This window comes from Chrysemys picta, chromosome 2, assembly GCF_011386835.1.
Source record: "Chrysemys picta bellii isolate R12L10 chromosome 2, ASM1138683v2, whole genome shotgun sequence".
In the NCBI taxonomy this organism is placed as follows: domain Eukaryota; kingdom Metazoa; phylum Chordata; order Testudines; family Emydidae; genus Chrysemys; species Chrysemys picta.
In genome coordinates, this window is record NC_088792.1 from 209,578,521 (window position 1) to 209,603,225 (window position 24,705).

The window sequence follows — 24,705 nt, forward strand, 5'->3', positions numbered from 1 at the left end:
CTAGTGTGGCAGGGTGTGTCTCAGATCTGTTTACAGAAGACAGCCTTGGCACAGAGGCTGGCCTCCAAACTTCCAAAGGAGTGTTAGGATGATCCAGTGAAGGCTTAAGGAACTAAGTGCACCTGCAATCTTAGCTCTCTCTCCTTCGTCATCTGAGAAGTGAAGCATTCAGTTGTGCACTGGGATACTGCATTAGCCTCTCCCAGGCACTCTGAACACTTAACATGTGCATCTGTCTCAGGAAAGATGGCTGAGCAGACCACACATCTTTTGAACCGCCTACAGGATTAGGGACTGAACAGCCTCCAGAATGTAGTCCCAACTACTCTAACTATACTACAAGTAGTACTAACTAACTAAGAAGAAGACAGGCTAGCTAGCAGTGGTTCTGTTTAGTTCTTTTGAGGCAATGGCAAAGTGAAGTGGTCATGCTGGGGTTCAGTCCCTTATTGGACAGAGATTATCATGTCATCCTAGCATGAAAGCACTCCTGCACCCTCCCGTGGACAGAGTTTTTTAATACAGTTCCACAGCTTGAAACTAGAGGGGCTAAAACTCCATATGTGGGAATACCCAGGGACCGTCAAAAAAAGAAGTGCTAAATATGTAAATGATTGAGTAAAACAAGACACAATTAGGGTTTTCTGCCCCAATTCATAACTCCCATATGTGGATTTATGAAATTCAGAGGTGGGAAAGAAACCAAAGGTTTAATTTAATTAGACCTGTAGTGAGGCGGACAGGCCTCCCTCCCCCGGGGTGAGTGAGGGAGTGTTGCATGCCCCTTGGACGGTGGAGCCTAAACCTCCCCAGCCCCCTCACCGGAAGGAGAGGGGTGGGGCCGGAAGTATAAAAGACCAGACCCACAGCCCTTTCGGATGGAAAGCTGCAGAGAAGGACGTCCTGCTGGTTCCAGAGCAGCTCGAGGTGGATCCCCCGTCTAGCTCGGTCCATGACTCCGACGTGGACGACGACTGGCCTGGAGTGCCCGCTGCCGTTTACCCGGAGGAGCCGGACAACGCCTGGACACCAGAGGTACTCACCCCAGGGGAGGCAGGAAGTGGCCCGGGGCAGCTACCGTAGGGCTGGCCACAAAGCCCAGACCCCCAGCATCAGCGTGTTGTGGCTGGATCCCTGCTGACCCTGGGGCAGCTGGTGTTGCCCCTGACAGGCCCCTGGCCTGTGTCCCCCTGCCCCTCCCCCTGGGTGGCTGACCCTCATTCCTCTGCAAGGGGCTCCCACTCTGAAGAGGAGTAGCCCTAGCCCCTGAGACTGTTGTCTGCTGGCTGCCTGAGCCCTGCAAGCCCAGGCTCCAGCCTACCATCAAGACTGTGTTGTTTGCTGGCTGCCTGAGCCCTGCAAGCCCAGGCCCAAGCCTACCTTTAAGACTGAGGCGGTTACTGGCTGCCTGAGCCCAGGCAAGTCCAGTACTCAGCTAAACAGAAATCAGCCTGGAGGCGGGCTACCGCGGCCCTCCAGGGGCCTCCCTCCCCCGGGGTGAGTGAGGGAGTGTTACAAGACCATTTAGATGGCTAACCCTTTTTCTAATGTGTCTGTCTGTAATTTAAAGAATAACTTATAACTGTAAACACACTTGCAACCTTTTAAATATGAAGGCCCTGCTACACAGTCCTTGATTAATATCCATGAAAATGTATATCATAGGCATTACATCCCCCATGGATGGGGGAGGGGGAGAAGAGGGAAGGGTCCCGTTTAGTTTTTTTAATACAACAGAAACATTCTTAAGAATTACTTTTTCCTTATAATTAACACTGAATAATAAAAAGTTGTAAGAATGCATTTCCTAGTCAAGAGCTACATGCTTCTGAAATTTCAGGATGATGAGATAACAGTATAGTTTTTCATTAAGTGCAGGACATTTTGATTATTAAATATAGTTATATTTTGAAAATGTCACCTGATAGTACAGGTGAATTTCATGCACTTCCTCCTAAATAAAGCCTAAGTAGCTGGCCTTTGTGTGGAGTCAGGAGCAAATGACTCGAGCCCCTCATCCAGTGGGCAGATTGTGGATCTACAAAACAGCTCCTGCAGGCTGAAATAGCAGCAGCATCCCTTCCATATCTGTATGTGAAAGTCTGAGTAAATGTGGATCCAGTAGCCTCTCAGTTCTCTCTCTCTCTCTGTAGCTACAGGACTTTTTAGAGCTGGTGCAGAGACCCTTTCTGCAGCATGCAGATTCCATTGGCCTGATGGAGGGATTATACTGGATCTAAGCAGCACCAAGCAAGTTTGAGTCCCTATGCATTTGTATCAGAGGGGTAGTCGTGTTAGTCTGTGGCACCTTATAGCAACCTCTGGCACGCAGCTCGCCAGGGAAAGCACCCTGGCAGGCCGGGCCAGTTTGTTTACCTGCTGCATCGGCAGGTTCGGCCGATTGCGGCTCCCACTGGCCAAGGTTCGCCGTCCCAGGCCAATGGGGACTGTGGGAAGCGGCACGGGCCAGGGATATGCTGGCCGCGGCTTCCCGCCGCCCCCATTGGCCTGGGATGGCAAACCGTGGCCAGTGGTAGCTGCAATCGGCCGAACCTGCGGACGCGGCAGGTAAACAAACTGGCCCGGCCTGCCAGGGTGCTTACCCTGGCGAGCCACGTGCCAGAGGTTGCCGACCCCTGTTTCTAGACTAACAGAAGTATTGGAGCATAAGCTTTCGTGGGTGAATACCCGCTTCGTCAGACTCATGTGGTGGAAATTTCCAGAGGCAGGTATAAATATGCAGGCAAGAATCAGTCTAGAGATAATGAGGTTAGTTCAATCAGGGAGGATGAGGCCCTCTTCTAGCAGTTGAGGTTTGAACACCAAGGGAGGAGAAACTACTTTTGTAGTTGGCTAGCCATTCACAGTCTTTGTTGAATCCTGAGCTGATGGTGTCAAATTTGCAAATGAACTGAAGTTCACCCTGAGAGACCAGAATCTGCAAAGACTATAAATACATCCACACAGAATTTGAACTCACTACCCCTGCAACAAAAGGCAGACATTTTAGGCATTATGTCACAATACATACTCCTGGAGGAGAGTGGGTACCTGGGAAAGGGGTCACTGTGTAGGTGGGTGCCTGGGACATACCTCTCAACTTGCCAAGGCTCAACTGTGAGACACAATGTGTGACAAAAATTCAAAATGAGGGACATAAAAACATTATTCAAGCCATACGCACTGACTCCGTGGGCACTCTGCGGCTGGAGCATCCATGGGGAAAAAATGGTGGGTGCTGAAAACCCACCAGCAGCCCCCCGATCAGCTCCTTCCCCTTCCCCAGCGCCTTCCACCTGCTGGCGGCCATGCTGATCAGCGCCTCCTGCCAGACACAATAAGCTGTTCTGCGCCATGCAGGAGGTGCTGGGCAGGAGGGGAAGGAGCGAGGATGGGGCGCATTCGGAGGATGGGGCAGAACAAAGCAGGAAGAGGTGGGGTGGGGCCTTGGGGAAAAGTATGGAGTGGGGGTGGGGCCTGGGGCAGAGCTGGGAGTCAAGAATCCCCCCCAGCACAGTAGAAAGCTGGTGCCTCTAATTCAAGCAGGAAAATTAAAATGAAGTGAGATTAACTCAATTACTGTAATTAACTGCAGGCTCATTTTCATGGAAAATTATTTATATCAGAAATAAAATACAAGCATTAAAAGAAAGGGGGCATGACAATTGTGTGGAACACATGCGACTTTGGGACTAGAATGAGGGACATTTCAGAGGGAAAGCCCCAGGATGTAGATGAGTTCTTTATTCAATGCAGGTTCTTGTACTGTGTTCATCACCATGGTAATCTGAGTGCCTGGACGAGAACTGGTCAGTTTGAGCGTGGGTGCTTGGATGACTGTGTGTGTGTGTGTGTGTGTGTGTGTGTGTTCCTGGCAGATAGTGGTTTTCTGGCTAGGTGATGAATAAAATCTCTGATGGTGGGCAGAAAGAAAGGGAAATAGAGGCAGTCAGTGGGGGATTAGGCAGCTACAGGGAGGCTGGGCTACAAGTAGGCCCTGCTTTAATATCTGGTCCTGGGTACTATACATTTTGGCTTCATCCCTGATTGAGAAATGAGAGCATGGGCCACGTTTAATGGATTTATTATAAAAGTAGGTCTTTGTGAATAAATTCTCAGATTAAATCATTGATCCAAGTTTCAGGACTGTCTGCTGTTTATTTAGGAATGAGTAATAATTGCTTATATTGTGGTGTGTGTTTGTTTGTTTGTTTTTTATTCCTCTGTAACTGACTCTCTTGTTTTCTACACCTGAAAGAAAACAAACAATAGAACAAACATCTAAGGAAGAAAAACATTATGCCCATAGATTAAGTAGGGAGAAATTTGAAAAACAATGTGTACTACAATAGATGCTACTAGAGCTGGCCACAATTTTTCCGATTGTCAAGTGTCAACAAAATAAAATATATTTTTTTTAAATCACAACAATTGTCATCAGTTTTCTCAGCCAGGTCTAGATGCTACACTCCCTTCCATTCCCTGAGAGGAAAGGGCAGCTCCTGCTCATTTTGCTGTAGAAGCTAAATTCTCAGCACCCTGGAAATAAAGCGTGGCAGGGATATGAGTAGATTGCTACTAAACCAACCCTGCACTGGTCAGGCAGGGTTAACCAACGACTACCTACTACTTTGGGCCCAAGAGGTCACACCCCACCCCTGCTGGGCATGCTCCCAGTGGAGGGAGCATATAAAGGGAAGCAGCTCAGCTCAGGGTGGGCTGGCTGAGGAGGAGACCAGATGTACACTGCAGGCTCCTGCAGAACTGCTGAGACTCTTGAGTGCTGAGGATTGCAGAGAACCAGTGGACCGCGGGGATTAAGGGGGATGCTGAATTGTTGCCAGCTGAAGAGACACCCGAGGTAGGCCTAAGGGTAGGAAGTGATCTGGGGACGTGTTGGGAGACATGAACCCTCCTTCGGGGTGATTGGTTTTGTAGAGCCCTGGGTTGGAAGCCTCTGGAGTAGGGCAGGCCTGGGTTCCCCACACCTACCACTAGGGCGCCGGTGCCCTGAGAGAGAGGGCGGCTCAGCAGGCACCTGCCGCTGGGCCTTGCAGCTGCTGCAAAGAGGGGTTGGCCCCTTTTGGACCCCCATTGACCCCTTTGACACATCACAATTTTTTTCCCTCCAAGATGTCTTCTTCACCCTCAGGAGCTTCTTCCTCCTCTCTCACAGTTTGTCATTGGACTGTCTTCCCACGGAGTGCCTGCAGCCAGTATTTTTGTGTTATATACGTCTTGACACCTCACCTAGACATTATGATTTTTCAAGTTAGCTGCTGCAGTACAGACTGTGTCATTGGGAACTAAAAGTACCTGTGAACATCCTCTCTCTCTTTTACTGGCCAAGTATTTATTTTATTGGCAGACAGGTGTCAACTTGTGTGTTAAAGTGGAAGGAAAGTGTGCTTGGCAGCGATGTGACAAAGGACAGACTTCCTAGAGAAGAGAGAGCACTTACATTGTTATGCGTACTCTTAGTCTAACTTGTTGCTTGGCAGCTATATGCTTGTAAAACCATGAAAATTTTTAAGTGCCTTATCCCAAGAGGCAGACATGAGCAAAGGCAATGGAAAGACCATGTTTTTGATTGAAGTGTTTGGTCAAGCCAGATGGATGTCTGTTCTGATTATGTGCACCAGTAGTTAAATTGAAATATCAATAGGGAATCCCTTTATGCGTATGTTTGGTTTAATATTTTTTTGTTTGGACTTTACAGATTGTTAAATGGTACAAAGGGAATGCAGCAAGATATTTTGCTGGTTTGTGTAATTTCAATTGAACAAGAAAGGTGTAAATAAACTAGAAAACCCAGAGAGATTGTTTTGCTTAGTTTGGACATCCTCTTTCTCTCCAGCTGCTCAGATCCTGGTTTGGGCATAATTGAAAATAATAATAAAAATGAACAGATTTAAGATTAATTTGCTGGTGAATTAATATTTTTTGTTTAAAAAAAAAAATTCACAGCATTGTTGCGTTTTTGTATATTACTGATTTCCCCCTCCCCTTTTAATCTTGGACACAACTGCAGCTGCTCTTAGAAATATTTCTAGCCAGCAGTACAAATAGACAGGTTTCCTTTCCCTCCAGACAATAATAATAGTCCTGTGTTTTCAGCTGGGAGGAAGTACTGAGCATCATATAAATAAAATGTGAACTGAAACCTCATGTTGCAGCCATCGGGATCAAACACTGTCTTGACATGTCTGTCCACTATCACAGCTTCTGATAGGTAATATAGTGGATTAGTGCCTTAGTGTTCCCCCTGGATAGGCCTGAGTTCAAATCCTAGCTCAGGTCACTACTGAAAGGACATTTAGTGTTCTTATTCTAGTTAAAATACATTCATGTTACAGAGCCATACAATTTGGCACAAGTTATAGTCTCTGTCCAATAGAGATCCAGGAGTAACATAGGAAGCATTGTTAAAGATTAGTACTCAAACACAGATGGTAGAGCACTGTCTGCTTGAACTTTGCCTGATTTAATGCAAGTAGGGTTGCCAGGCATCTGGTTTTTGACCGGAACAGCCGGTCGAAAAGGGACTCTGGCTGCTCCGGTCGGCACTGCCGACCGGGCCGTTAAAAGTCTGGTCGGCAGTGCAATGTGGGCCCAGGTCTAAGGCAGGCTCCCTGTCCCAGCCCAGAGTCCCCTCCTGTGTAACCAGGGAAAAATCAAAACTAAAAGAACCCCAATATGCCTCTCTGTTTCCCTTTTACAGGTCCAGGTTCTTGAACTTGCTATCAGGGTCTGTCACCTGAGGAAGCAGCTCCTGTGTCCCACCCTCCCTTCACAAGTGTGATGTAAGAAAGAAGAGGAGAAATAAAAATTATGTTTGAATCAGGTAAGTAGTGTATTAGGGTTGGTTACATGAAAGGGGTAAAGGGACAACCACAAGCAAACACAGAAAAACACAGCAAACAGTGGACTGCAACAAAGGAGCTTGAAGCTCAGGCCCAATATACCCTTCCCACGGCAACAATAACAAAACAAATCACAAATCTCCTATATAGCCTACTGCTACTCCAATGTCATCTACGGGCAGGTCAGATGATAGTGAGCGGTGGGTCCAGGACCTTCTACCCTCAGGCCAAACGCTGGCCTTTGGGAGGAACACTGGATCTTAGCTGTTGGATGGTGATAAGCTGTGGACCAAAGCTGCTGGATGGCGGACCACAGGACCCTGGATGGCAGGTAAGTTGATGGTGTCACTGGATCCTTCACAGCTCTTGATCCAGAGATCCATGCAAAAGCCCGACTGCACATGGCTGCCTCCTGGACGGACAGCCCCGTGATGACATGGCATAGTTCCTTATAAAGAGTGAGTGGCGAAAAAGTTCTGAGGGGATGGCAGTTACAAGCCAGTCCCAACTGGTTTGACTCAGCTCTGGAGATGCAAATACACATACAAAATTGAAAGCCACATTTTGAAAGTTTGACCATATGTTTTATTAAATTAAAAATGCTCTTAGTGAAAAACAAAACCCAAACCAATGCTATCAGTTCAACACACAGGAACAAGCCAGTGTGGTTTCTAGTTATAGAATGAGAAAACAAAGCAATTTTTAAGATGGTAAAAATGTCCTGTGTCTATTTATAACCTTTGAACTATGATCATGAGTGTTAATATACTACCTAGGTAATTTGGGATCTCTATATTTTTCAGCTTTAAAATGCGCAATTGCTGAGTTTCAAATCTAACATGGATCCAGGACTACCTTCTGTGCTATTGTTATTACATATATTCCCTTTATTTAGTTAATTAGCAGTGAATCACTAACAGTAGAATACAGTACAGTTTAATACAAAGACAGTGAGCCACTCTCTAGCCTCATTTGAAAATGGAAAAGCAAGTAAACTCTCTGCCATTCACCCGTTAGGCTCAAGATAAACATCCCAACAAAAAGCTGCCAGTATTGATATATTTACATATGAAGATTCACTGGTTTTATCGGACAGTGATAATAGTTGAAGAGAGAGACCTTGTAAGTTTAGACTTTCAAAAACTCACTAGTTGAATTTTGTTTTCTTTAGAGCTTTCTTCTCTTATTTTAATTAAACCTTCCTTAGCCTGCTGGCTGAAGAACTAGGAACTTTTAATATTAACACTTACTTAAATTGCCTCTTGCTCTTTTCCAATCTATGACTAACACAAGCCACATGATAGGCCTCCTTGCAACATATGTGAGTAGTTTTAGGTCTGGCATATAGGCATCAGCAAAGGGAATTATTTTATATCCCTGTGGTAAATGATCACTGGTGTCACAAAAAGGTCAATTATAAATCCTTATTTCATCCTTAAACCATCAAATGGGGCTTCTTCAGATTAGGTGTTTGCCCATACAGTCATATGATTTAGTGATAATGGCTCAGGCAGCACAGTAAAGTGGAGTGGGGGAAGGTGGCTTTAAGCCATCTTTATGCCTTCTGAATTCTGAGCCCAGCTGGAGTTGTGGCAGATTCTATACATTAGAGCAACTCCAAGGGGTGCTTTAATTTATGGGAGCTTTGAACATCCTCCTAAGGATGCTCAGCCACTCCAGAAGAGCTAAAGGGCATACCTGCTCACACCCATTCCATCAGTCTCATGGTGCCCAAAGAAGCTCCAATCCCCAAGATAATCCCCAGAGAAAAAGAGAGGAGGGATTTAAACCAGTTGTGGGGGCTCTATGACAGCTAATTCAGTGTGAAGGGGGCCACAGCAGAGGGGTGATATCAAAAGCAGGCATACAAAACAATCCAGCAGATTTAGATTACATGTTGCATGAGGTAATCTAAAATATTTAGGCACCTAAGTCCCCATTTTAGGCTCACTGTCATCCACAAAACTCCTACTCAGCTGCTGCCTAATACTTGAGACACCTAAACTCACTCAACTCAAATTATTGCACTAAGATTTCCCTTGGCGCCTAAGTTTGGCTTTGGGCACGTGCACTGCTGCCTGACTCAAGGCATCTGGGCACCTATTTCCTGCCTATGCCCCAATGAGATCCACGAACTGGGGGAAGATAGTCATTCACCACCTGTCTTGCATGCGAGTCCCAATCCAGTAAGGGTGCTCAGAGGCTACCTATGTGATCAAGTCCAAATCAAAATCTGGCTAGTGGTGGAGACACTACCGCTGTCAATCTTATAACTTCTAAGTAGTTGGTGCACTCACCTGAGACATAGGAGACTCAGGATCAATTCCTACCTTTGCCTGAGGAGGGGAAAGGGGATTTGAACAGGGGTCAGGAGAGTCTCTAAGCAATGTGGTACAGGATATTCTGATGTGGGGCTTCCTCAATCTTTGCTGTTGAAACTGTTCCACAGTGTATAATTAAAGATTTATCCCAGAAAGAAACTCATAAGAGTATAAAATAATTGTATTATCTTGGAACAAGTAAAAACATTGTTCCCATATGTCTTTTGTTTGAATTCTATCCTCTGCCTTCTTTTTTGTGAGTGTTAATACTCCATATACATTTAATTCTGTTAACCTGAAGCATTTTTTTTTAAACAAGCCAGTCAAGCTGTTTGATCTTATAATACAGCCTTAGGCAGTTTTTATCATTTTTAACTTGGAAATTCTGCTAGCGGTAGGGTGAGATGATGTGTGTGGTGTATTTGCCTAGCCTCTGCTCTATGCCTCCCTTGCAGACAAAAGTTAAAACCTACATTGGAGCTTGTGGGGAGAAAAGATGGTACTGCAAAAGCAATTATAAAGGATAAGAGAAGAATAAGGCCCTCTGGATTCAAAATTCAGTTCAATGGTTTCTCCTGCTCAATGTTCTGAACTAAAATCTAGCATTTATTGTCACATACCACCCAAAATATAGAAGGTGCTTTACAGAAAGAGCAAAGTCACAGTTCTTGCCCCTAAAAACTTGCATATTAAATCTAGACATAAGACAGTGACTCATTGGTACTATGTGGAGGAAGGGAGGATGAGGTTTACAGCAATAAAATTATGAAGTTGTGTAGTTTGCTATGTACATTTCACGGTGCTTGCTTTTTATTTTTGTTATATACATAATCACTTTTTGACAAGCTGAGTTTGTTCATAATATTATTAGTTCACTTATGTTTCACTTTGCATAATAGTTTGACTAGCTGCACTGAGAGTATATAGACAACAAACAACCTTGATGGTGATAAATCAGGGTCTATTTGGTGCCTGGTTAATTGAGCCATGTGAAGACATGCCATGCGGTGTTAGAATTATTATTAATATATTCTAAATCTCTATTATTGTAGCACCCAGAAGCCCTAGTCATAAACCAGCACCCCATTGTGCTTGGTGCTGTACAGACACTAGAAAAAGACAGTCCCTATCCAGGGCTGGATTTCCAATTAGGCACAGCAGGTACAGGCCTACGGGCACCGGTGTTCTAGGGCACCTTACCTCTCTAAAACTGTGTACAATACGGTCAGCTGTAGGCAGGGGGAGCGCGGAAGATGCTGTGCCTAGGGGCACATAAGGTGTAAATCAGGCCCTAGCCCTGTTCTAAGGCGCTTACAGTGTAAATAATCTCTTTCCTTCTTCAGCTGGTGGAAGGCAGACGGATCTTGCGGGTGGCTGAAACCTAAACTAATCTCAGAAGGGCTCTTATTGCAGATTCATCATGGTGAGTGCTTTCCCATAATAAATTAAACACTTTCCTTCCTGCCCTCACAAGTCTATATTCTGTGCCAGGCCCTGTCTATACTGAGGCTCATAATTAGGTTTGAAATAGTTTTCCAACAGTTTGTAACCAATCCTGGCCAGACACAACATGGAGGGGAAACGTCCAAGATGTTTGAGAGCACTTTTTCAAAGCACATAAAACGACACCTCATTTCATGAATTAAATTGAAAGTGATTAAGTGGATTTTTTTTTTAAATCCATGCATGTCTTCGTCTAAAAGTTCCTCCCTTGTGGCTTTAAAAATCTATTAATCTTCTGTATTCAATTTCCACTTTATCTTCCATGTATATTTTCTACTATACTTTGACCACCTCTCTTAATACTTGCCCTGCCCTTCTCTCCTCTCTTTCCCCTCCGTCAGCTGCACATTTTTGTCCCCTTTTCTTTCAACAATCATCTTTCCTCTCACACCTGCAAGTTTACCCATCTCGCTCATCTTCAGACACATCATATTTCCTCTCTGCCCTCCACAATTTGTCATGGTGTTTTAAAGGTACATAGAAATGATGTAGTACTTTCTGCATGTCGCTGTCTTCTCAATTATTCTGTAACATGTACTGCATGACTTTCAATAGCGATAGCACCGTTTTGTCATCTGCCTACTCATATTGCTGAATCATGGAGAAAATCTTTTTCTCCACTAGGAAGAAGAGTAGTATAACTTGGCTGATACCAGCATAATCACTACTCACCAGGTTTCTGCTATCATCAAATGCCTATAAGATAGCACACCTACTCTGCATAAGAAACAACTTTTCAGATACCAGGTGAAAACTGGTGTTCTCCTGAACCTGGATAGAGAGTATTACAAACTCTTGTTTCACAACGTGCTATTCATAAAGTATTTCTGACAAGTACAGTGCAGAATTCCTCTGTATCACCAGTTCCTGCTGCTTCTGGTGGCTAGGAAGGCCACCTTGCATCTGGATCTCCTTAAGAAGATGCCATGCCAAATAACAGAGAAGCAGCTGAAGTGGCTAAGATCTTACAAGACCTCATGATAGTGATTGTCCTGTCCATGTTTTCGCTGATCTGTGGAAATTCCTCACAGCTAGGATGAAGCAGCATGCCACATGCAGAAAACTCCTGTTAGGTTACCTTTGTCATATTTTAATAGTCAAAACACATGAGATTTATTAATTATTTAAACTTGAATAACCAGTTTCTCAGGTAAACTGAATCAGTTCCCAAGCTTTATAATTTTTATTTTAATTAACAGAATGTACAAACAGCATCTTGCTGAGTATTAGAGTGAAGCATTACACCTTCTCTCTGAGAGCAGTCAAAATGGCTGCTGCAAATCCTCCAGAGATTGTCAGAGCCTATCAGAGAACCAGAACTATATGAATTAAACCATGTGACCAGTTTCAATTAACCATACTCAAAAGTCACATCTAGATTAGACACCGTGGTGACAGGAGCACTAGATTGCTTAGGTAGAAATCTCAAAAATGCACTGTGAAAATCTTATGCAAAATTTACACAAAGTATCAAAACTTCATGCTCAACTTTGACAAGTTTTAACTAACACAAAATTCTTTAGCACAAACTGATCCTTTTATTCACAGTAGCTCTACAAATAAAAAAGGGACAAGTTAAGTATTTTAATTTTCAGAGCCAATATTTCAGAGCTCTACCTAATAGTCTGGTAACAAAATTCTACTTCAAAAATATCAAACATCGTGGAGAAAAGAAAAAGTCCAGAAGTGAGATTTGGTCATCAACTCTCCTGCGAACCCAGTCTCACACGTTCTACAGGTTCTTCTGGTTCAACCACCAACCTTGAGTTAGGCATGCTAACACCTTTTCTGCTGCTACTGGTATACTCACCAGCATATTCACTAGCAAAAATATCTCTTTTGCAAGATAGAGATGCCAGTTGCCAACTTGAGAAAAAGGAGCTGTCATTACAGTGCAAACAATTGATTAGCCCAGTTGTAAAAAATGGAAGAATCTGAAAGTAACCTCTAGAGCCAGAAGGACTGGGAAACAGTCAGGGGCGATAGTCCATTGGGAGAGTAGGGACTGGCTCCAACCTAGTTATGGAAAATTACGTGACATTTTTCTTTCATTGAAATAGTTGTCCCATTAACGTTGTCCATTGTACAAAATCTATCTACTGGCTGGCTAGCAGCAAATACAGAACACACATTCTACGTGTCTAAAACAGATAGCTTAACTGACTGTGTGCCACTGCAAAACCAGCAGCAAAACATCTTACAGGCCAGTTGCTCAATTTAGACTCTATTGCGAGAGTGATTCAGTGGAAAGAGAGATAAAGGAAGTATGTTAACATTCTCATCTTTCATCTTCATGTGTCTTATCTCATGTGTCTATTTCTTTTCTCTGTGGCAGCAGTGTTGAACACTAATGCTAGAAACCTTGATGCAATAGACACTTCTTAAAAGTGTTTATTTTTAGAGGATTTTCAATAATGCAGTAAGCACAGAAAAGCTGAGAAAGAATGACCTTGTAGTTAAGGCATTGGATTGGGATTTAGGAGATCTATGTTGTTTTCCTAGTTCTGCCATAGACATCTAGTGTGACCTTGGGCAAATCACATAATCTGTATGTGCCTCAGTTCCCCATCTATGAAATCTGATTACTACTACTACTACTACTATTTTCCCCTCTCCTTTATCTGTTTTGTCTACAGATATATTTGTCTATAGATATATACTATGTAAAAAATACATAGTATATAGGCTCTTTGGGGGCAGGGAACATCCCTTATGTATTTTGACATAGAGGTGCCTCTCAAAGCTACTGCAGTACTCTTAATATTAAGAGAATATATAACAAATAGTAAATACAGAGTGCTGAAATTCATGCAGATCCACAAAGTTTGTTTAGATGCATCATACAAAGAATTATTGATCCCTATGGAGCTTGATGATGTTCTCAGCTACCTCATTGGTACTTTGACACTGACTTCAAACAGATGCAAGATCAGGTCCATGGAATGTGAATATTTAATGCAGGTCAAGGTTAATAAGATTTTGATAGATTAGTTAGAAAGGAGAACCATAGTGAAACGTTAGCATGCTTAGATTTTTTAGTATGGAAATCTAAAGTTCTAGTTCATATGCATCAAGCAAAGCATAGCAGAGACTAATATTTTAATAGGACTGCAACACCTAACCTACCCCCTCTGAGTCCAGATGAGTCCAGTTATCAGTGAATGTTTGCATCATATCTTCATGTACCAGGTGGAAGGGATATTACATCATCTCTAGTTGAGATATAAATGTAAGCTCTAGCCCAGAGAGCTGAACTCCTGATCAAAGTATTTTAGTTCAGAGGCCAGCAAGATTGGGAAACATGCAGTTCACACACACACACAGCTCCACAGAGGAAGGGGAGTGCACTTTATTTTATCTTGCGTGGCCCATGTTGGCCAATTTTTGTGGAAAGTAGTGCTGGGAAGGGATCTGGTTCCTGTTGATTTACAAATCCTAGGCTGGTAAGAATGAAACAGAGAAAGTGAGGAGAAATTTAAAGAGGGGGCAAAAACCATCCAGTCATGAAGCTACAATACTTCAGATGTGACATTTCTCTCCTCTCCATTGTCTAAACCCTGGATAGTGTAGTTATAGGAAGGATCGATCAATTTGGGGGCAGGATGAAATAAGAAGTAGTTATGTGGAGGAAAAAACTTAGAGTGAATGAAAACTGGATCTTCTTTCCAAAAAAGCAAAACAAGAACAACTCCATTAAAAAAAAAAGTAAATCTGAGTAATATTGGAACATTCTAACTAATGTAGTAAATACTGTTCAATGATATTAAACAATTTGCAGTGTTGATAGAGAAAAAATTATGCTTCAGTATATACAAACACACACACACATCAAAACGGAGTTAAAAATATTGCAAGTATTTTAGATTAGAATGACCCAGCTTTGAATGGCACATGCTCTATGCCTACACCTTAAACACTCTTCAGTTTCTATGCTTTTGAGCTTTTGTTAAGCAATGCAATTTTTTGTAAAATTAATTGTCTAAATGTCTTTCAGTCTGGTTTCACATTACAACATTATCGCCAGAGACCAACACTGATACTAATTAACTATACTTTACAGAATACCAACAACACCATGGGCATAAAGTGCTCAATGGCATGAGGGTTCTAACAATTTGTGCAGGGTTAATGAAGATATTTACTTGTAATTTTCCAGAAAACTCAGCTTGTACCCTAAGAGTATGTGGAGTAACTTTGATTAGGACAAATACTTGTTTTCATCCATAGCAAAGAAATTTCAGACCTACTAAACTGAGTACTGACTACCCTTGCTGCAGATTAAGCGGATTACTTCTTGTCCTACCTTCAGTGGACATGGAGAACAATTGATCACCACTATCCTCTTTATAACAGTCCTTAACATATTTGAAGATGGTTGGCAGGTCCCTCATCAGTTCTTTTTTCTCAAGCCTAAACATGCCCAGTTTTTTTAACCTTTCCTCATAGTCAAGTTTTCTAAACCCTTTTTCACTTTTGTTTGATCTCCTCTGGACTCTCTCCAATTTGTCCACATCTAAACTGTGGCACCCAGTGGCATAGCCAGGTGGAGGGAACAGGGGGAGCAATAAAAAAAAAAGGTGCCACCCGCTGGGGCGCTTTTACTCACCCGATGGCACTCTGGGTCTTCGGCGGCACTTTGGCAGCGGGCCCTTCACTCACTCCGGGTGTCTTCAGCGGCACTGAAGGTCCTGCCGCTGAAATGCTGCCCAAGACCCGGAGCGAGTGAAGGTCCCGCTGCCGAAGTACCACCGAAGACCTGGAGCACCGCCAGGAAATTGACACGGCGCCACTTGTGCTCAGTGCGGGAGCGGCCGCTCCCCCCCCAGCCACACTACTGGTGGAACCCAGAATTGGACACACTACTCCAGCTGAGGCTTCACTAGTGCCACGTAGAGTGGGACGATTATCTCCTGCATCTTACATACGACACTCCTACTAATACACCCAAAAATGATATTAGCCTTTTTCACAACTGAATTAGAGTGTTGACACTCAATTTGTGATTCATTATAACACCCACTTTTTGTAATGTGGCATTTATGCTTGGTGTTAACTAATAAATATACCTTGTTTCACAAAATGTAATTATATTGTGTGCACACAAGAGATAAAGTTAAAGTTCAACTACACAAAGTTAAAAACATTTCAGAAGCAATATAATAGGATACTTATAAAAACCAAGATTAAAAAAAATGTATAATCCTTCTGCCAGATGGTGTCAGCAGCAACCAGGGCTGGGGTCAATGTCTGGGGATTCCTCTTAAAATTACAAAACAGACTCCATCTCCCACCCAGATATCTGGGAAATGCGCTAGGCACTTCTAATTGGCAATTCAGTACTTCCCCACCTGCAAGCACTGAATCTGTGTGCAAAAAAAAGACTTTTATTAAGGGGAGAGGGAAAACAGCAACAATGATTAAGTATGCAAACAATAAGTAAAATACACATCCCACATTACCTTGAGCAGTAGTCCTTTGCCTCAGGGTCCTACCTCGCGGGGTGAAAGTCCAGTGGACAAATAGACAAGGTGAGTAAGATCTTTTATTTGGGCCAATAAAAGATATTACCTCACTCACCTTGTCTCCCAAATATCGTGGGACCGACACAGCTACAGCAACACTGCATACAAAAATGGACAAATGTCCCTTTAATGCACCACTCCCCCTTTCCCTCTGCTGTACCCCAATCATGGTGGTTGTCCAAGGTGAGCAAAATCCCTGAGTCCAGGGGTGCATTCAGATGGGTTGACCTCCACTGCTGTTGCTTTGCTGCCACTGCCTTTGACACTTCTTGTCGCTGTCTCTGCTGCTCTGCAATGTCCTTAGTCCAGTCCGGTCCTACAGCACCATAACCACCTAGCCCAGCTATCAGTAATCACAACTTTAGGATTTGCGGAGTAGAGGGTGCCTTTGATGCTACTGCTGCATCTTTCACCATGACACCTTGAGCTGTAATACTGCATTCTGATGTTCCACCACCTAGCCCAGTTCTTAGTTGTTTCAGACCTTAGCGATTTCACTGAGTAGTAGAGAACCTCATTACTACTACCTCTTTTGCATTGTCTTTCACCACAACACTGTCCTCATACCAGGCCTAAGGCCCAGTTCCTAGATCAGCATATCAGCTCTAGTAGTTACTAAGAGACGAGGTTCTGAATTGATTCTAGTGAGCTCTGCCTTAAAACACTAATGAAGACAAATAAAATAGGAGCTAGAACCCTTGAACCCCAGATAGAAACACCTGTCTATACCCCCACTGACTTGCAGTTGGATGTGGCTCACTACCCTATGCTTAGCAAGGGAAGATTTAGTTATGGTGAACCCTCAATTGGGGCACATTAAATACAGTTCTGCTGTCCTTTAGTCATACAATAGGGGTAACAACATTTCATTACAGCTGCATCCATGACTTACATGAATTTTAACCTAAAACAGACAAAATCCATCACTTTGGAAAAGCAGGTATGTCAAGCGATCATCTTGGCAGAGCAGGTGTGTCTATGCTAATAAGGTCTGTTCATGAGGTCTTTTCCTCCAGTTCATCAATAGATGGCAGGAGAGAGCTCATTCAGACCTCTGGTTTACACGTTTATATATTAAAAACACATAGGAAGTGTGGTGTGCTTTGCAAATGATCCTGTGGCTATCACAGGTGAGTGTAAATGTAGTCATGGTTCTCCTTGTTTTCTTTTGGAGTGGTAGGGGTAAGGGTTGATACCATGCTGCTACCTGTTACATTGGGGGGGTGTAGGGAACAGCGACCATGGAGTCTTTCATGGATTTCACGGGCTGCTGTGTTTGGGATCTTTAGACATATAATTTAGTAATATTCTGCAACATCTGTGTTTGTTACCTGATCAAAGCCATAATATCATAGTGCACTTCCTGCTGCACCTCTCGGTCCATTTGACTCTCCTCCAGCAGTTCTTAGGTTCACGGCTATAAACAACTGGAGGATCTCACATAGCATATCCTTCCTAGTTTGCTTCTTTTTTTGCCTGATGTGGGTCAGACATTCAACTGGTATGGAGGGGGCACCTTTCAAGGTCACCATGCCAAAGGCTGCTGATTAAAAAAACATGACCATGATCAGATGTGGACTGTTTTTTAATTTATTTTCAAACATTTTACAAATAAATTGGGGAATCAAAGGTGAATGCTTTTGCTCACTAGATGCATGGGTGGGCACCATTTTTAAAAAGAAAAGAAAGGAGGGGGAAGGAAGGGAGTAGGTTTTGGTCATTGAAAAGGGAAACAAACAGGGTAATAAGAAATAATGCATCTATATACTTACTGAGCTCCCGTCCCTTTCATCTGCTGTGCTCACCTGGCAGGCATGGTTTGCATCTTCTTTGGAGTCCTGTCCTCCCCTCCCCGCTGCATACTGCAGGGCTCCCTGTACCTGGCTCATGCAAAGTGTCTACAGTTAGATTTTGGGGGGCTGGCAGGGTCCCCGCCAAGTGTGGCATGCTATTAATTAGTGGTAGATCTGTGGGGTGGCCTCAGCTCTGTTGTCTTCCCTTGCCTTCTGATATGCCTGCTAATGTTCCTTTTCTTTCACCCAGCACTGTTGTGCCCCAGGCTTAGCTTCCGCTTCGCAATCTGCATGTAGATGTCTGAATTTCTTCAGCTGCCTTGACCACTCCCAGCTTCACCTCTCACCTTTCCCCCTCGCACCTGACAGGCCCTGACCAACCCCAGCTCCACCTCTCACCCCCCGCCCCATGACAGGCCCTGACCAACACGAGCGCCACCTTTCTTCCCCCCTCCCCTGACCAACCCCAGCATCACCTCTCACCACCACCACCCCCAGACCAACTCCAGCTCCAACTTTCTCCCCCCCACCCACCTTGACCAATCCCAGCTCCACCTCTCACCACGCCCATGCCCACAGGCCCTGACCAACCCCATCTTAGGGTTGTCAATTTTCTCATTCCAGAAAACCGAACACTCTTGCCCTGCCAACTGCCCCGCCCCTTCCCCAAGGCCCTGCCCCTGCCTGAGGCCCCACCCCCCACACTTCATCTCCCTCCCCCATCCCTGGCTCTCCCCCACCCTCTCTCATGTGCTCATTTTCACTGCAAGGTCCAAACAGGCCTATTTATTGCTTTGACAGATGTATTATGCTAAGTTCAGGTTTTATTTGTTACAGGATGATAGAGCTGGCAGCAAAATATTCAAAAAGGGTAATTTAAAAAAAATGAAATTTCACAAAGGTTTTCACGATTCTTTCCCTCCTCTCTTCCCATTTTTCGTAACCAGCTCCATGTTTTTTGTTCACTAAAGTTATTGCAATTTTATGTGTGGAATTAGGACCACGCATTATCACAGCTGCAATGGGTTCATTAAAGGCCCACTCCCAAAGCCCAAATCCAAATCCATAGAGCACAACCACAGAAATGCACACCTGTCCAGATAGCTGTAAAAATAAATCTGTAGAAACTGACTCCCACACCTATATGCAGCTACACACGTGTATTCATGTGTACACATCTAGCATGCACTAACACATATACTTCCACATTATTTAATATTACAATTGTTGTTTAGTGCCTAGAGACCCCAACTAAGATCAGGGCTCCAGGGTGGTAGGTTCTGGACATAGACATAAAAAGAGAGAGTCTGCAACAAAGAGTTTATAATGTAGCTAGACAAAGGTGGGGAGAAATGTATGATATACTGTCTCTTCTGCAATTATTAGTCAACAACAGCCACCCTTTAAGAAATAATACATTTCTTTTAGAGTTCCTTTCTCTTTTAAAAACTTGTTATGAAATTAATACATACACATTTTATGTCATCAATTTTGTGTGCGCAAGCCAGCAAAAGGAATAAAAGTCAAAGCTTGGCTGTAAATTTTATTCACTCCAGTATACACACATATGTGGCAATACACGCACCTCTCTACACAAAGACACACAGTTTCTTACACACATACAATGCATGCACACACTTGCCTACACAGAGACACTTTTTCAGACACTTTTCCAGGGGCTGCCTAAATCACCCAGCTGGGAAGGGAGGAGGGTGGGCTGGAGGGGAAAAGATGGGGGGGGAGGAGAGAGGATGGGGAGGGAAAGAGGCCACGGAGGAGAGCAAGGTGGGGGTGAGGGGAGGCAGTGAAGGAGAGAGGAGGTGGTGTGGGGGGTATGTGGGGTGGTTGGGGATGCAGGAGGCGGCAGAAAGCTACAGGTGCATGAGGATGTGTGGGGCACAGGGGTGGATAGGGATATATGGGAGTGCAGCAGTGTATGGAGGTGAATCATAGAATATCAGAGTTGGAAGGGACCTCAAGAGGTCAATGGGGTGCAGGGGTGTGGGGGGGTGAGGGCCATGGGGATGGCGGTTCTGGGAGGTGGAGAGAATGGGTGGGAGAACACTGTAAAGGGTACAGGGCTGGGATGGGTAGGTGTGGGGGTCAGGATGGGATGGGACGGGGAGGGATGCAATGACAGGGGGATGGGAGTGTGTGGGGGGGTAAGGACGGGGAGGGATGCAGTGACGGGGATGGGTGTGTGGGAAGGGGGGGATGCAGTGAGGTGGATGGGGGTGCAGCCCCCATTCCCAGCACTTGGAGACGGGGATACACATACCTCCAATTCCTGGGTGCTGGCGATGGGGTGACAGACCGCATGGTTTACTGCAGGGCATGTGCTTCAGCTTGAGCCCAGCCGCGCGAGGAGAAGAGGGCCGGGCAGCGAAGGGAGAAGCGCACGCCACGTGACCCCTAAACAGCTGCCCGCTGAGCGCTCTCAAGTGGCGCTAGTTCTTTTCCTGCCCTGACCCAGCCAATGGGAGCTGCGCCTGTGGGCAAGGCAGTACGTGGACCCCCCGGCAGCCCCTAAGGCTAGGAGTCGGATATGCCGGTTGCTTCCTGACCCGGGCGTTGCGTGGGCTGGGCGCTAGCAGGGAGCCTGCCAACCCTGCTGCGGTGCCCCAAACCGGACATTCAGCGGCCCGGTCAGTGGTGCTGACTGGAGCTGTCAGGATTCCTTTTCGACTGAGTGTTCTGGTCCAAAACCGGACACCTGGTCACCCTACCCCAGCTCCACCTCTCACCCCACCCTTCCCAGGCAGGCTTTGACCAACCCCAGCTCCACCTCTCACCTCCCCCACCACAGACGGGCGGTGACCAACCCCAGCTCCACCTTTCTCGCGCTCCCCCTTGGCCCCGACCACCCCCCAGCTCCACCTTTCTCGCGCTCCCCGCGGCCCCAACCAGCTCCAGCTCTCCTGCCCCCCAGCTCAATCGGTTCCCCTGCTGTCAGAGCACGAGGGGCGGCACCTGCGGGGTCCGCCCCCGTCTCCTCCCCTCCCCTCCTCTCCTCTCCTCCAGCCGGAGAGCCCGAGACCCAGCGGGAGAAACCAGCGGCGGTAGCGCAGGCAGGGGATTCGCAGCGCAGCCTCTCGGCGTGCGGGAAAAAAGGGGCTTTGGGGGGCTCGGAGCGCGCTGGACCCTTCTCTCCGCCCCGCATGGTAAGGGGCGGCCCCGGCCGGGCCCTGCGGCTCGGGGTCCTTGGCTCGCCTCTCCTGGCCCCGCTTGGGAGGACACAAAGGTAGCGGAGCGGAGGCAGGGAGCGGGTCCGCTGCTCGCTCGCTGTGTCAGTCACCCCGGGAGCGCGGAGCGGGCTGCAGCGGCAGGGGGCGGCTCGGAGTTAATTGAGCTCTGTCAGCATAACGCCTGTTTACCCTGGCTGCGCATCAGCCCTCCGGGGCTCCGGCCCTTTGTTACCGCTCTGCGCTCAGGGCAGTAGCACGCTGGCGGGGACAAGCCCCACGGGGCTCGGTCAGCTGCGCGCGTGGAAGCCCCTCAGGAGGGAAGGTGGCGCGGAGGCGCCGCTGGGCGTGGGAGGGATTCGGGGGGTGCAGGTGGTTGGTTCTTCTGTAGCTTCTCCCTCCCCAAAAGTTACTAGGCCAAAGGCTCGCCAATAGGCGGCTCAGTTGCGTTGCTGTTCGCGAGATGCCGGTATAGCTCGATTAATAAACTAGTGTCAGGAAGGGGGGTGGATCAGGTCCTGGGGTGGGGTTTGTTGATGAACGTTTCCCGAAACGGCCGAGCCCGCATTTTGCTCATGTTGACAATGAAGGCGTACTTGGGCTTTCCTCTTTTGCTGTATGGTTTTGGGATTATTTGCTGTGTGCGTGAACCTCACTGATGTGTTGACAGTTGAAGGTGACCGTAGTTTTACTCTGAGACACGAGGCAAGGGATATATAAATAATCGGAGGATGGCTGCTTAGTGTTTTACTAATGCTGTTGTTGATTAATTTCTTTTGGCCTTAGTCTTTATTTGCATGAATTGTCTAGCGATGCTTACTTTAAGAAGTTCCACATGATAAAAAAAGGCAAATGCTTTTGATCATAATATGTCTGCTAAACTACAGGGTACCTCTTGTCACTTTGAAGTACAAGCTGGCTTTCTTTTTAATGATTTCCTTTATTGTCACATTCTCTCACTTGCCTGACTTCTTTGCTAGTGTAAAACAAGTTTGGGAAACTGGTTTTGAAGTCAATTAGGATGTAGTTTTCCAAAAGCATCTGAGAAATCTGAAAATTCCACCCTTTTATAAATAATTTTCCTTTTATTATTTTGAAATATCTGAAAGAATAACATTTTAACCCATCATATTTGCTTTAATTTTATGGAGAAGTGTTTGAACCCCGAAGTATTTTGGAGGGTAGACCAATTGCCTCCGCTCACTGGCCCCAAACCTGCAAAAACTAATGCATATGCTGCACTTTAAGCACATTATGTCACATACTTAAAGTTCAGCACATATGTGTTTGTAGGATCAGGACCATAAATGTTTACTGTCTTTGGCAAATACCTTGAAAGTGTGAGATCAAAACATGCCTTTTGGTTTCCCAGAATTAGTGACTGTGGTGGCTTCCCCATGAAAGAAATGTTTTTAGGGAAATATATTATTTTATTTTTTCACACAAAATGACACAATTCAAATGAAATGTAATTAAAAATATTTAAAATTATAAATAAAAAAGAAAAGAACAATAGTCTTTCATAATTTGAGGTTAGTGGAAGTTACAAATGAAGGATTTTTTTTTAAATTATTATTTAGAGCTAATAGACTCAATAGGTATTAACTCCTGTTGACAATAGTTTCTTGCACTTGACCTGATAAGAGAGAGTTTGGGTGGCCCTTCACAAAGCCCTACCAGGTTGAAGGACTGGTAGGAGGATTCCAACAGTTTTCCATCTGAAAGGCCTAAGTATACAGTATAGTCTGCTTTATTTTTCTTCTGTTTTTTGGTATTTGACCTATAAATAAATGTGAAGGCCTTATATACTGATTGCCAAGCCTATTATGTGACCATTAATTCAATGTTACTTCCCCATGATGGAAATAGTGGGGTATAGAGACTTTATTTTCCCTGAAGACATTAATAAACCCTTATCCAAGCGAAATTGCTAGTCAAGTTTTGTTAAAAACAAAACAAAAAGCTATGGAATTGGTGTGTTTTGATTTTGTTTTGTTTGCAAGGGAAGAAAAAAAATCTCTGTATATTCCCCAGTCTTTTAGGAGATAAGATTTGAAAAATCATCGAATGCTTTCAGGCTTAGAACCTAAACATATGCATAATTTTACTTGTATAAGTAGTCCTACAGAAACTATGGACTACTCTCATGATTATAATTAAGTGCATGCTTAACTGTGAGCAGGGTTTGGTTTCATACCTGAAAGTACAAATACCTGTTCAGATAGGTTAACAAACATGCAGTATAGCCTTAAAATTTCACAGTGCTTGCAAAGCATGTATTTTTGAATTGTTTAATAAAATAAATATTAGTATAAAATATTTTGCATGTTTCTGCACATTTGTCACCCCAGATTATTACAATATTACAGCCAACCAGAAATATTGGGAGTAGGCAATAAGGCAGTAGGACTAGATTTGCAAAAGGATTTAGATGCCTAGCTGCCACTTTATGTGCCCAAATCCCAGAATCAGGTCTCACTGAGATCTAAAAAACCTCCACATTGCTGCTTCCCAGCTTTGCAGGCACGTAAATTCACTTGGCACCTCAGTTTTTGCAGTAAAGTTTTGCCTCTGAGTATGTGCGTTTCAGCCCCCGCTGGGCATCTGGACACCTAAGCCCCAGACTGAAGCACATATAGGGGAAAAGTAAGGGTTTGTCTGCTTGACTTGCCTGCGGGGCCCAGTCCAGTAGGTTTGCTCTGAGCTTGCCTACTGGATTGGGTCCTTATAGGTGGGCTTATGCAAAATGGAGGAGTAGTGCTCTCACAGCTTTTAGTCCAGTGGTTAGGGTACTCATGGGAGACCGCTGAGACCTACATAAGAGGGGGAAGGGATTTCTCACCTCTCAGGTGAGTGCCCTAACTGGGATATGGGATGTTCTGGTGTGTTTGAAGGTGTTGCATTGTGAAAGAATCATTATGCCAGAGAGAGTGAGCAAGCATAAGAATGACTATATAGCCTGGTGGTTAGATCAGTCACTTGGGAGGTGGGGGGATCCAGTCTCCTGGCTCCAACGACTTTTCTTAATTATTTACCTACCATTGAACAGCTTCAATAGGAGAAACTGAGGGAACCGCACGTGACAATATCCCATAACCCAGAGATTAGGGCGCTCACCTGAGAGGTGGCAGATCCCTGTTCATATCCCTTCAGCTTGAAGGTGGACTTGAACTGGAGGTCTCCCACATCCCAGGTGACTACCCTAACCACTATGCTAAAAGTTATAAGGGAGGTGGTTTCCTCCTTTGCTCTTGGCTTCATACCAAACTGTGTAGGTGCCCAATGCCAAGACAGGGTTTGCAGATAAGAATCCCAAGCAGAAGAAGGTGCCTCTTTGCAGCTTGGATTTAGGTACCTATCTCAGAGGAGGGAGGGACAGGGTTTAGCACAAGCCCCTCAGTTTGGCACCTCCCATTGGCTAGTTTTGGTGGGGAGCTGCCTAGGATGCTGGTTTTTGTGAATCCCATTTTGAGGCATCTGTCCCTCCCCATTCATTATATAGGGAGGCTAAGTGCCTAGCC

General features: G+C 45.0%; 1 protein-coding gene and 1 long non-coding RNA gene across 17 annotated transcripts in view; one reads left to right on the forward strand and one right to left on the reverse strand.

The window, feature by feature from the left end:
• Positions 1–6,829: 6,829 nt before the first annotated feature.
• On the reverse strand, positions 6,830–21,034 carry LOC101946637 (uncharacterized). 3 transcript variants are annotated; one of them, XR_510053.4, is made up of 4 exons: positions 20,281–21,034; positions 17,982–18,089; positions 17,541–17,752; positions 6,830–7,387 (listed from the first exon to the last, which is right to left on the reverse strand). It is a non-coding gene; the product is annotated as an uncharacterized LOC101946637 (long non-coding RNA). The 3 variants fall into 3 exon arrangements; XR_510054.4 differs by lacking the exon at positions 6,830–7,387 and adding an exon at positions 15,453–16,050; XR_010598008.1 differs by lacking the exon at positions 6,830–7,387 and adding an exon at positions 16,147–16,307.
• Positions 21,024–24,705, forward strand: part of GREB1L (GREB1 like retinoic acid receptor coactivator) — a 214,248-nt gene continuing 210,566 nt past the window's right edge. For 4 of the 14 annotated variants that reach the window (XM_065582066.1, XM_008178656.4, XM_065582075.1 and 1 more), the window contains exon 1: positions 21,025–21,163. Coding sequence is in view for 7 of the 14 variants with exons in the window: in XM_065582064.1 (XP_065438136.1) it covers positions 21,161–21,163 (3 nt within the window). In the remaining 7 variants the exon portion in view is untranslated. Of the gene's footprint in view, positions 21,244–21,760; positions 21,861–24,705 lie in introns of those variants that run through there. The other 10 variants (XM_065582072.1, XM_005309489.5, XM_065582074.1 and 7 more) reach the window with 5 other exon arrangements.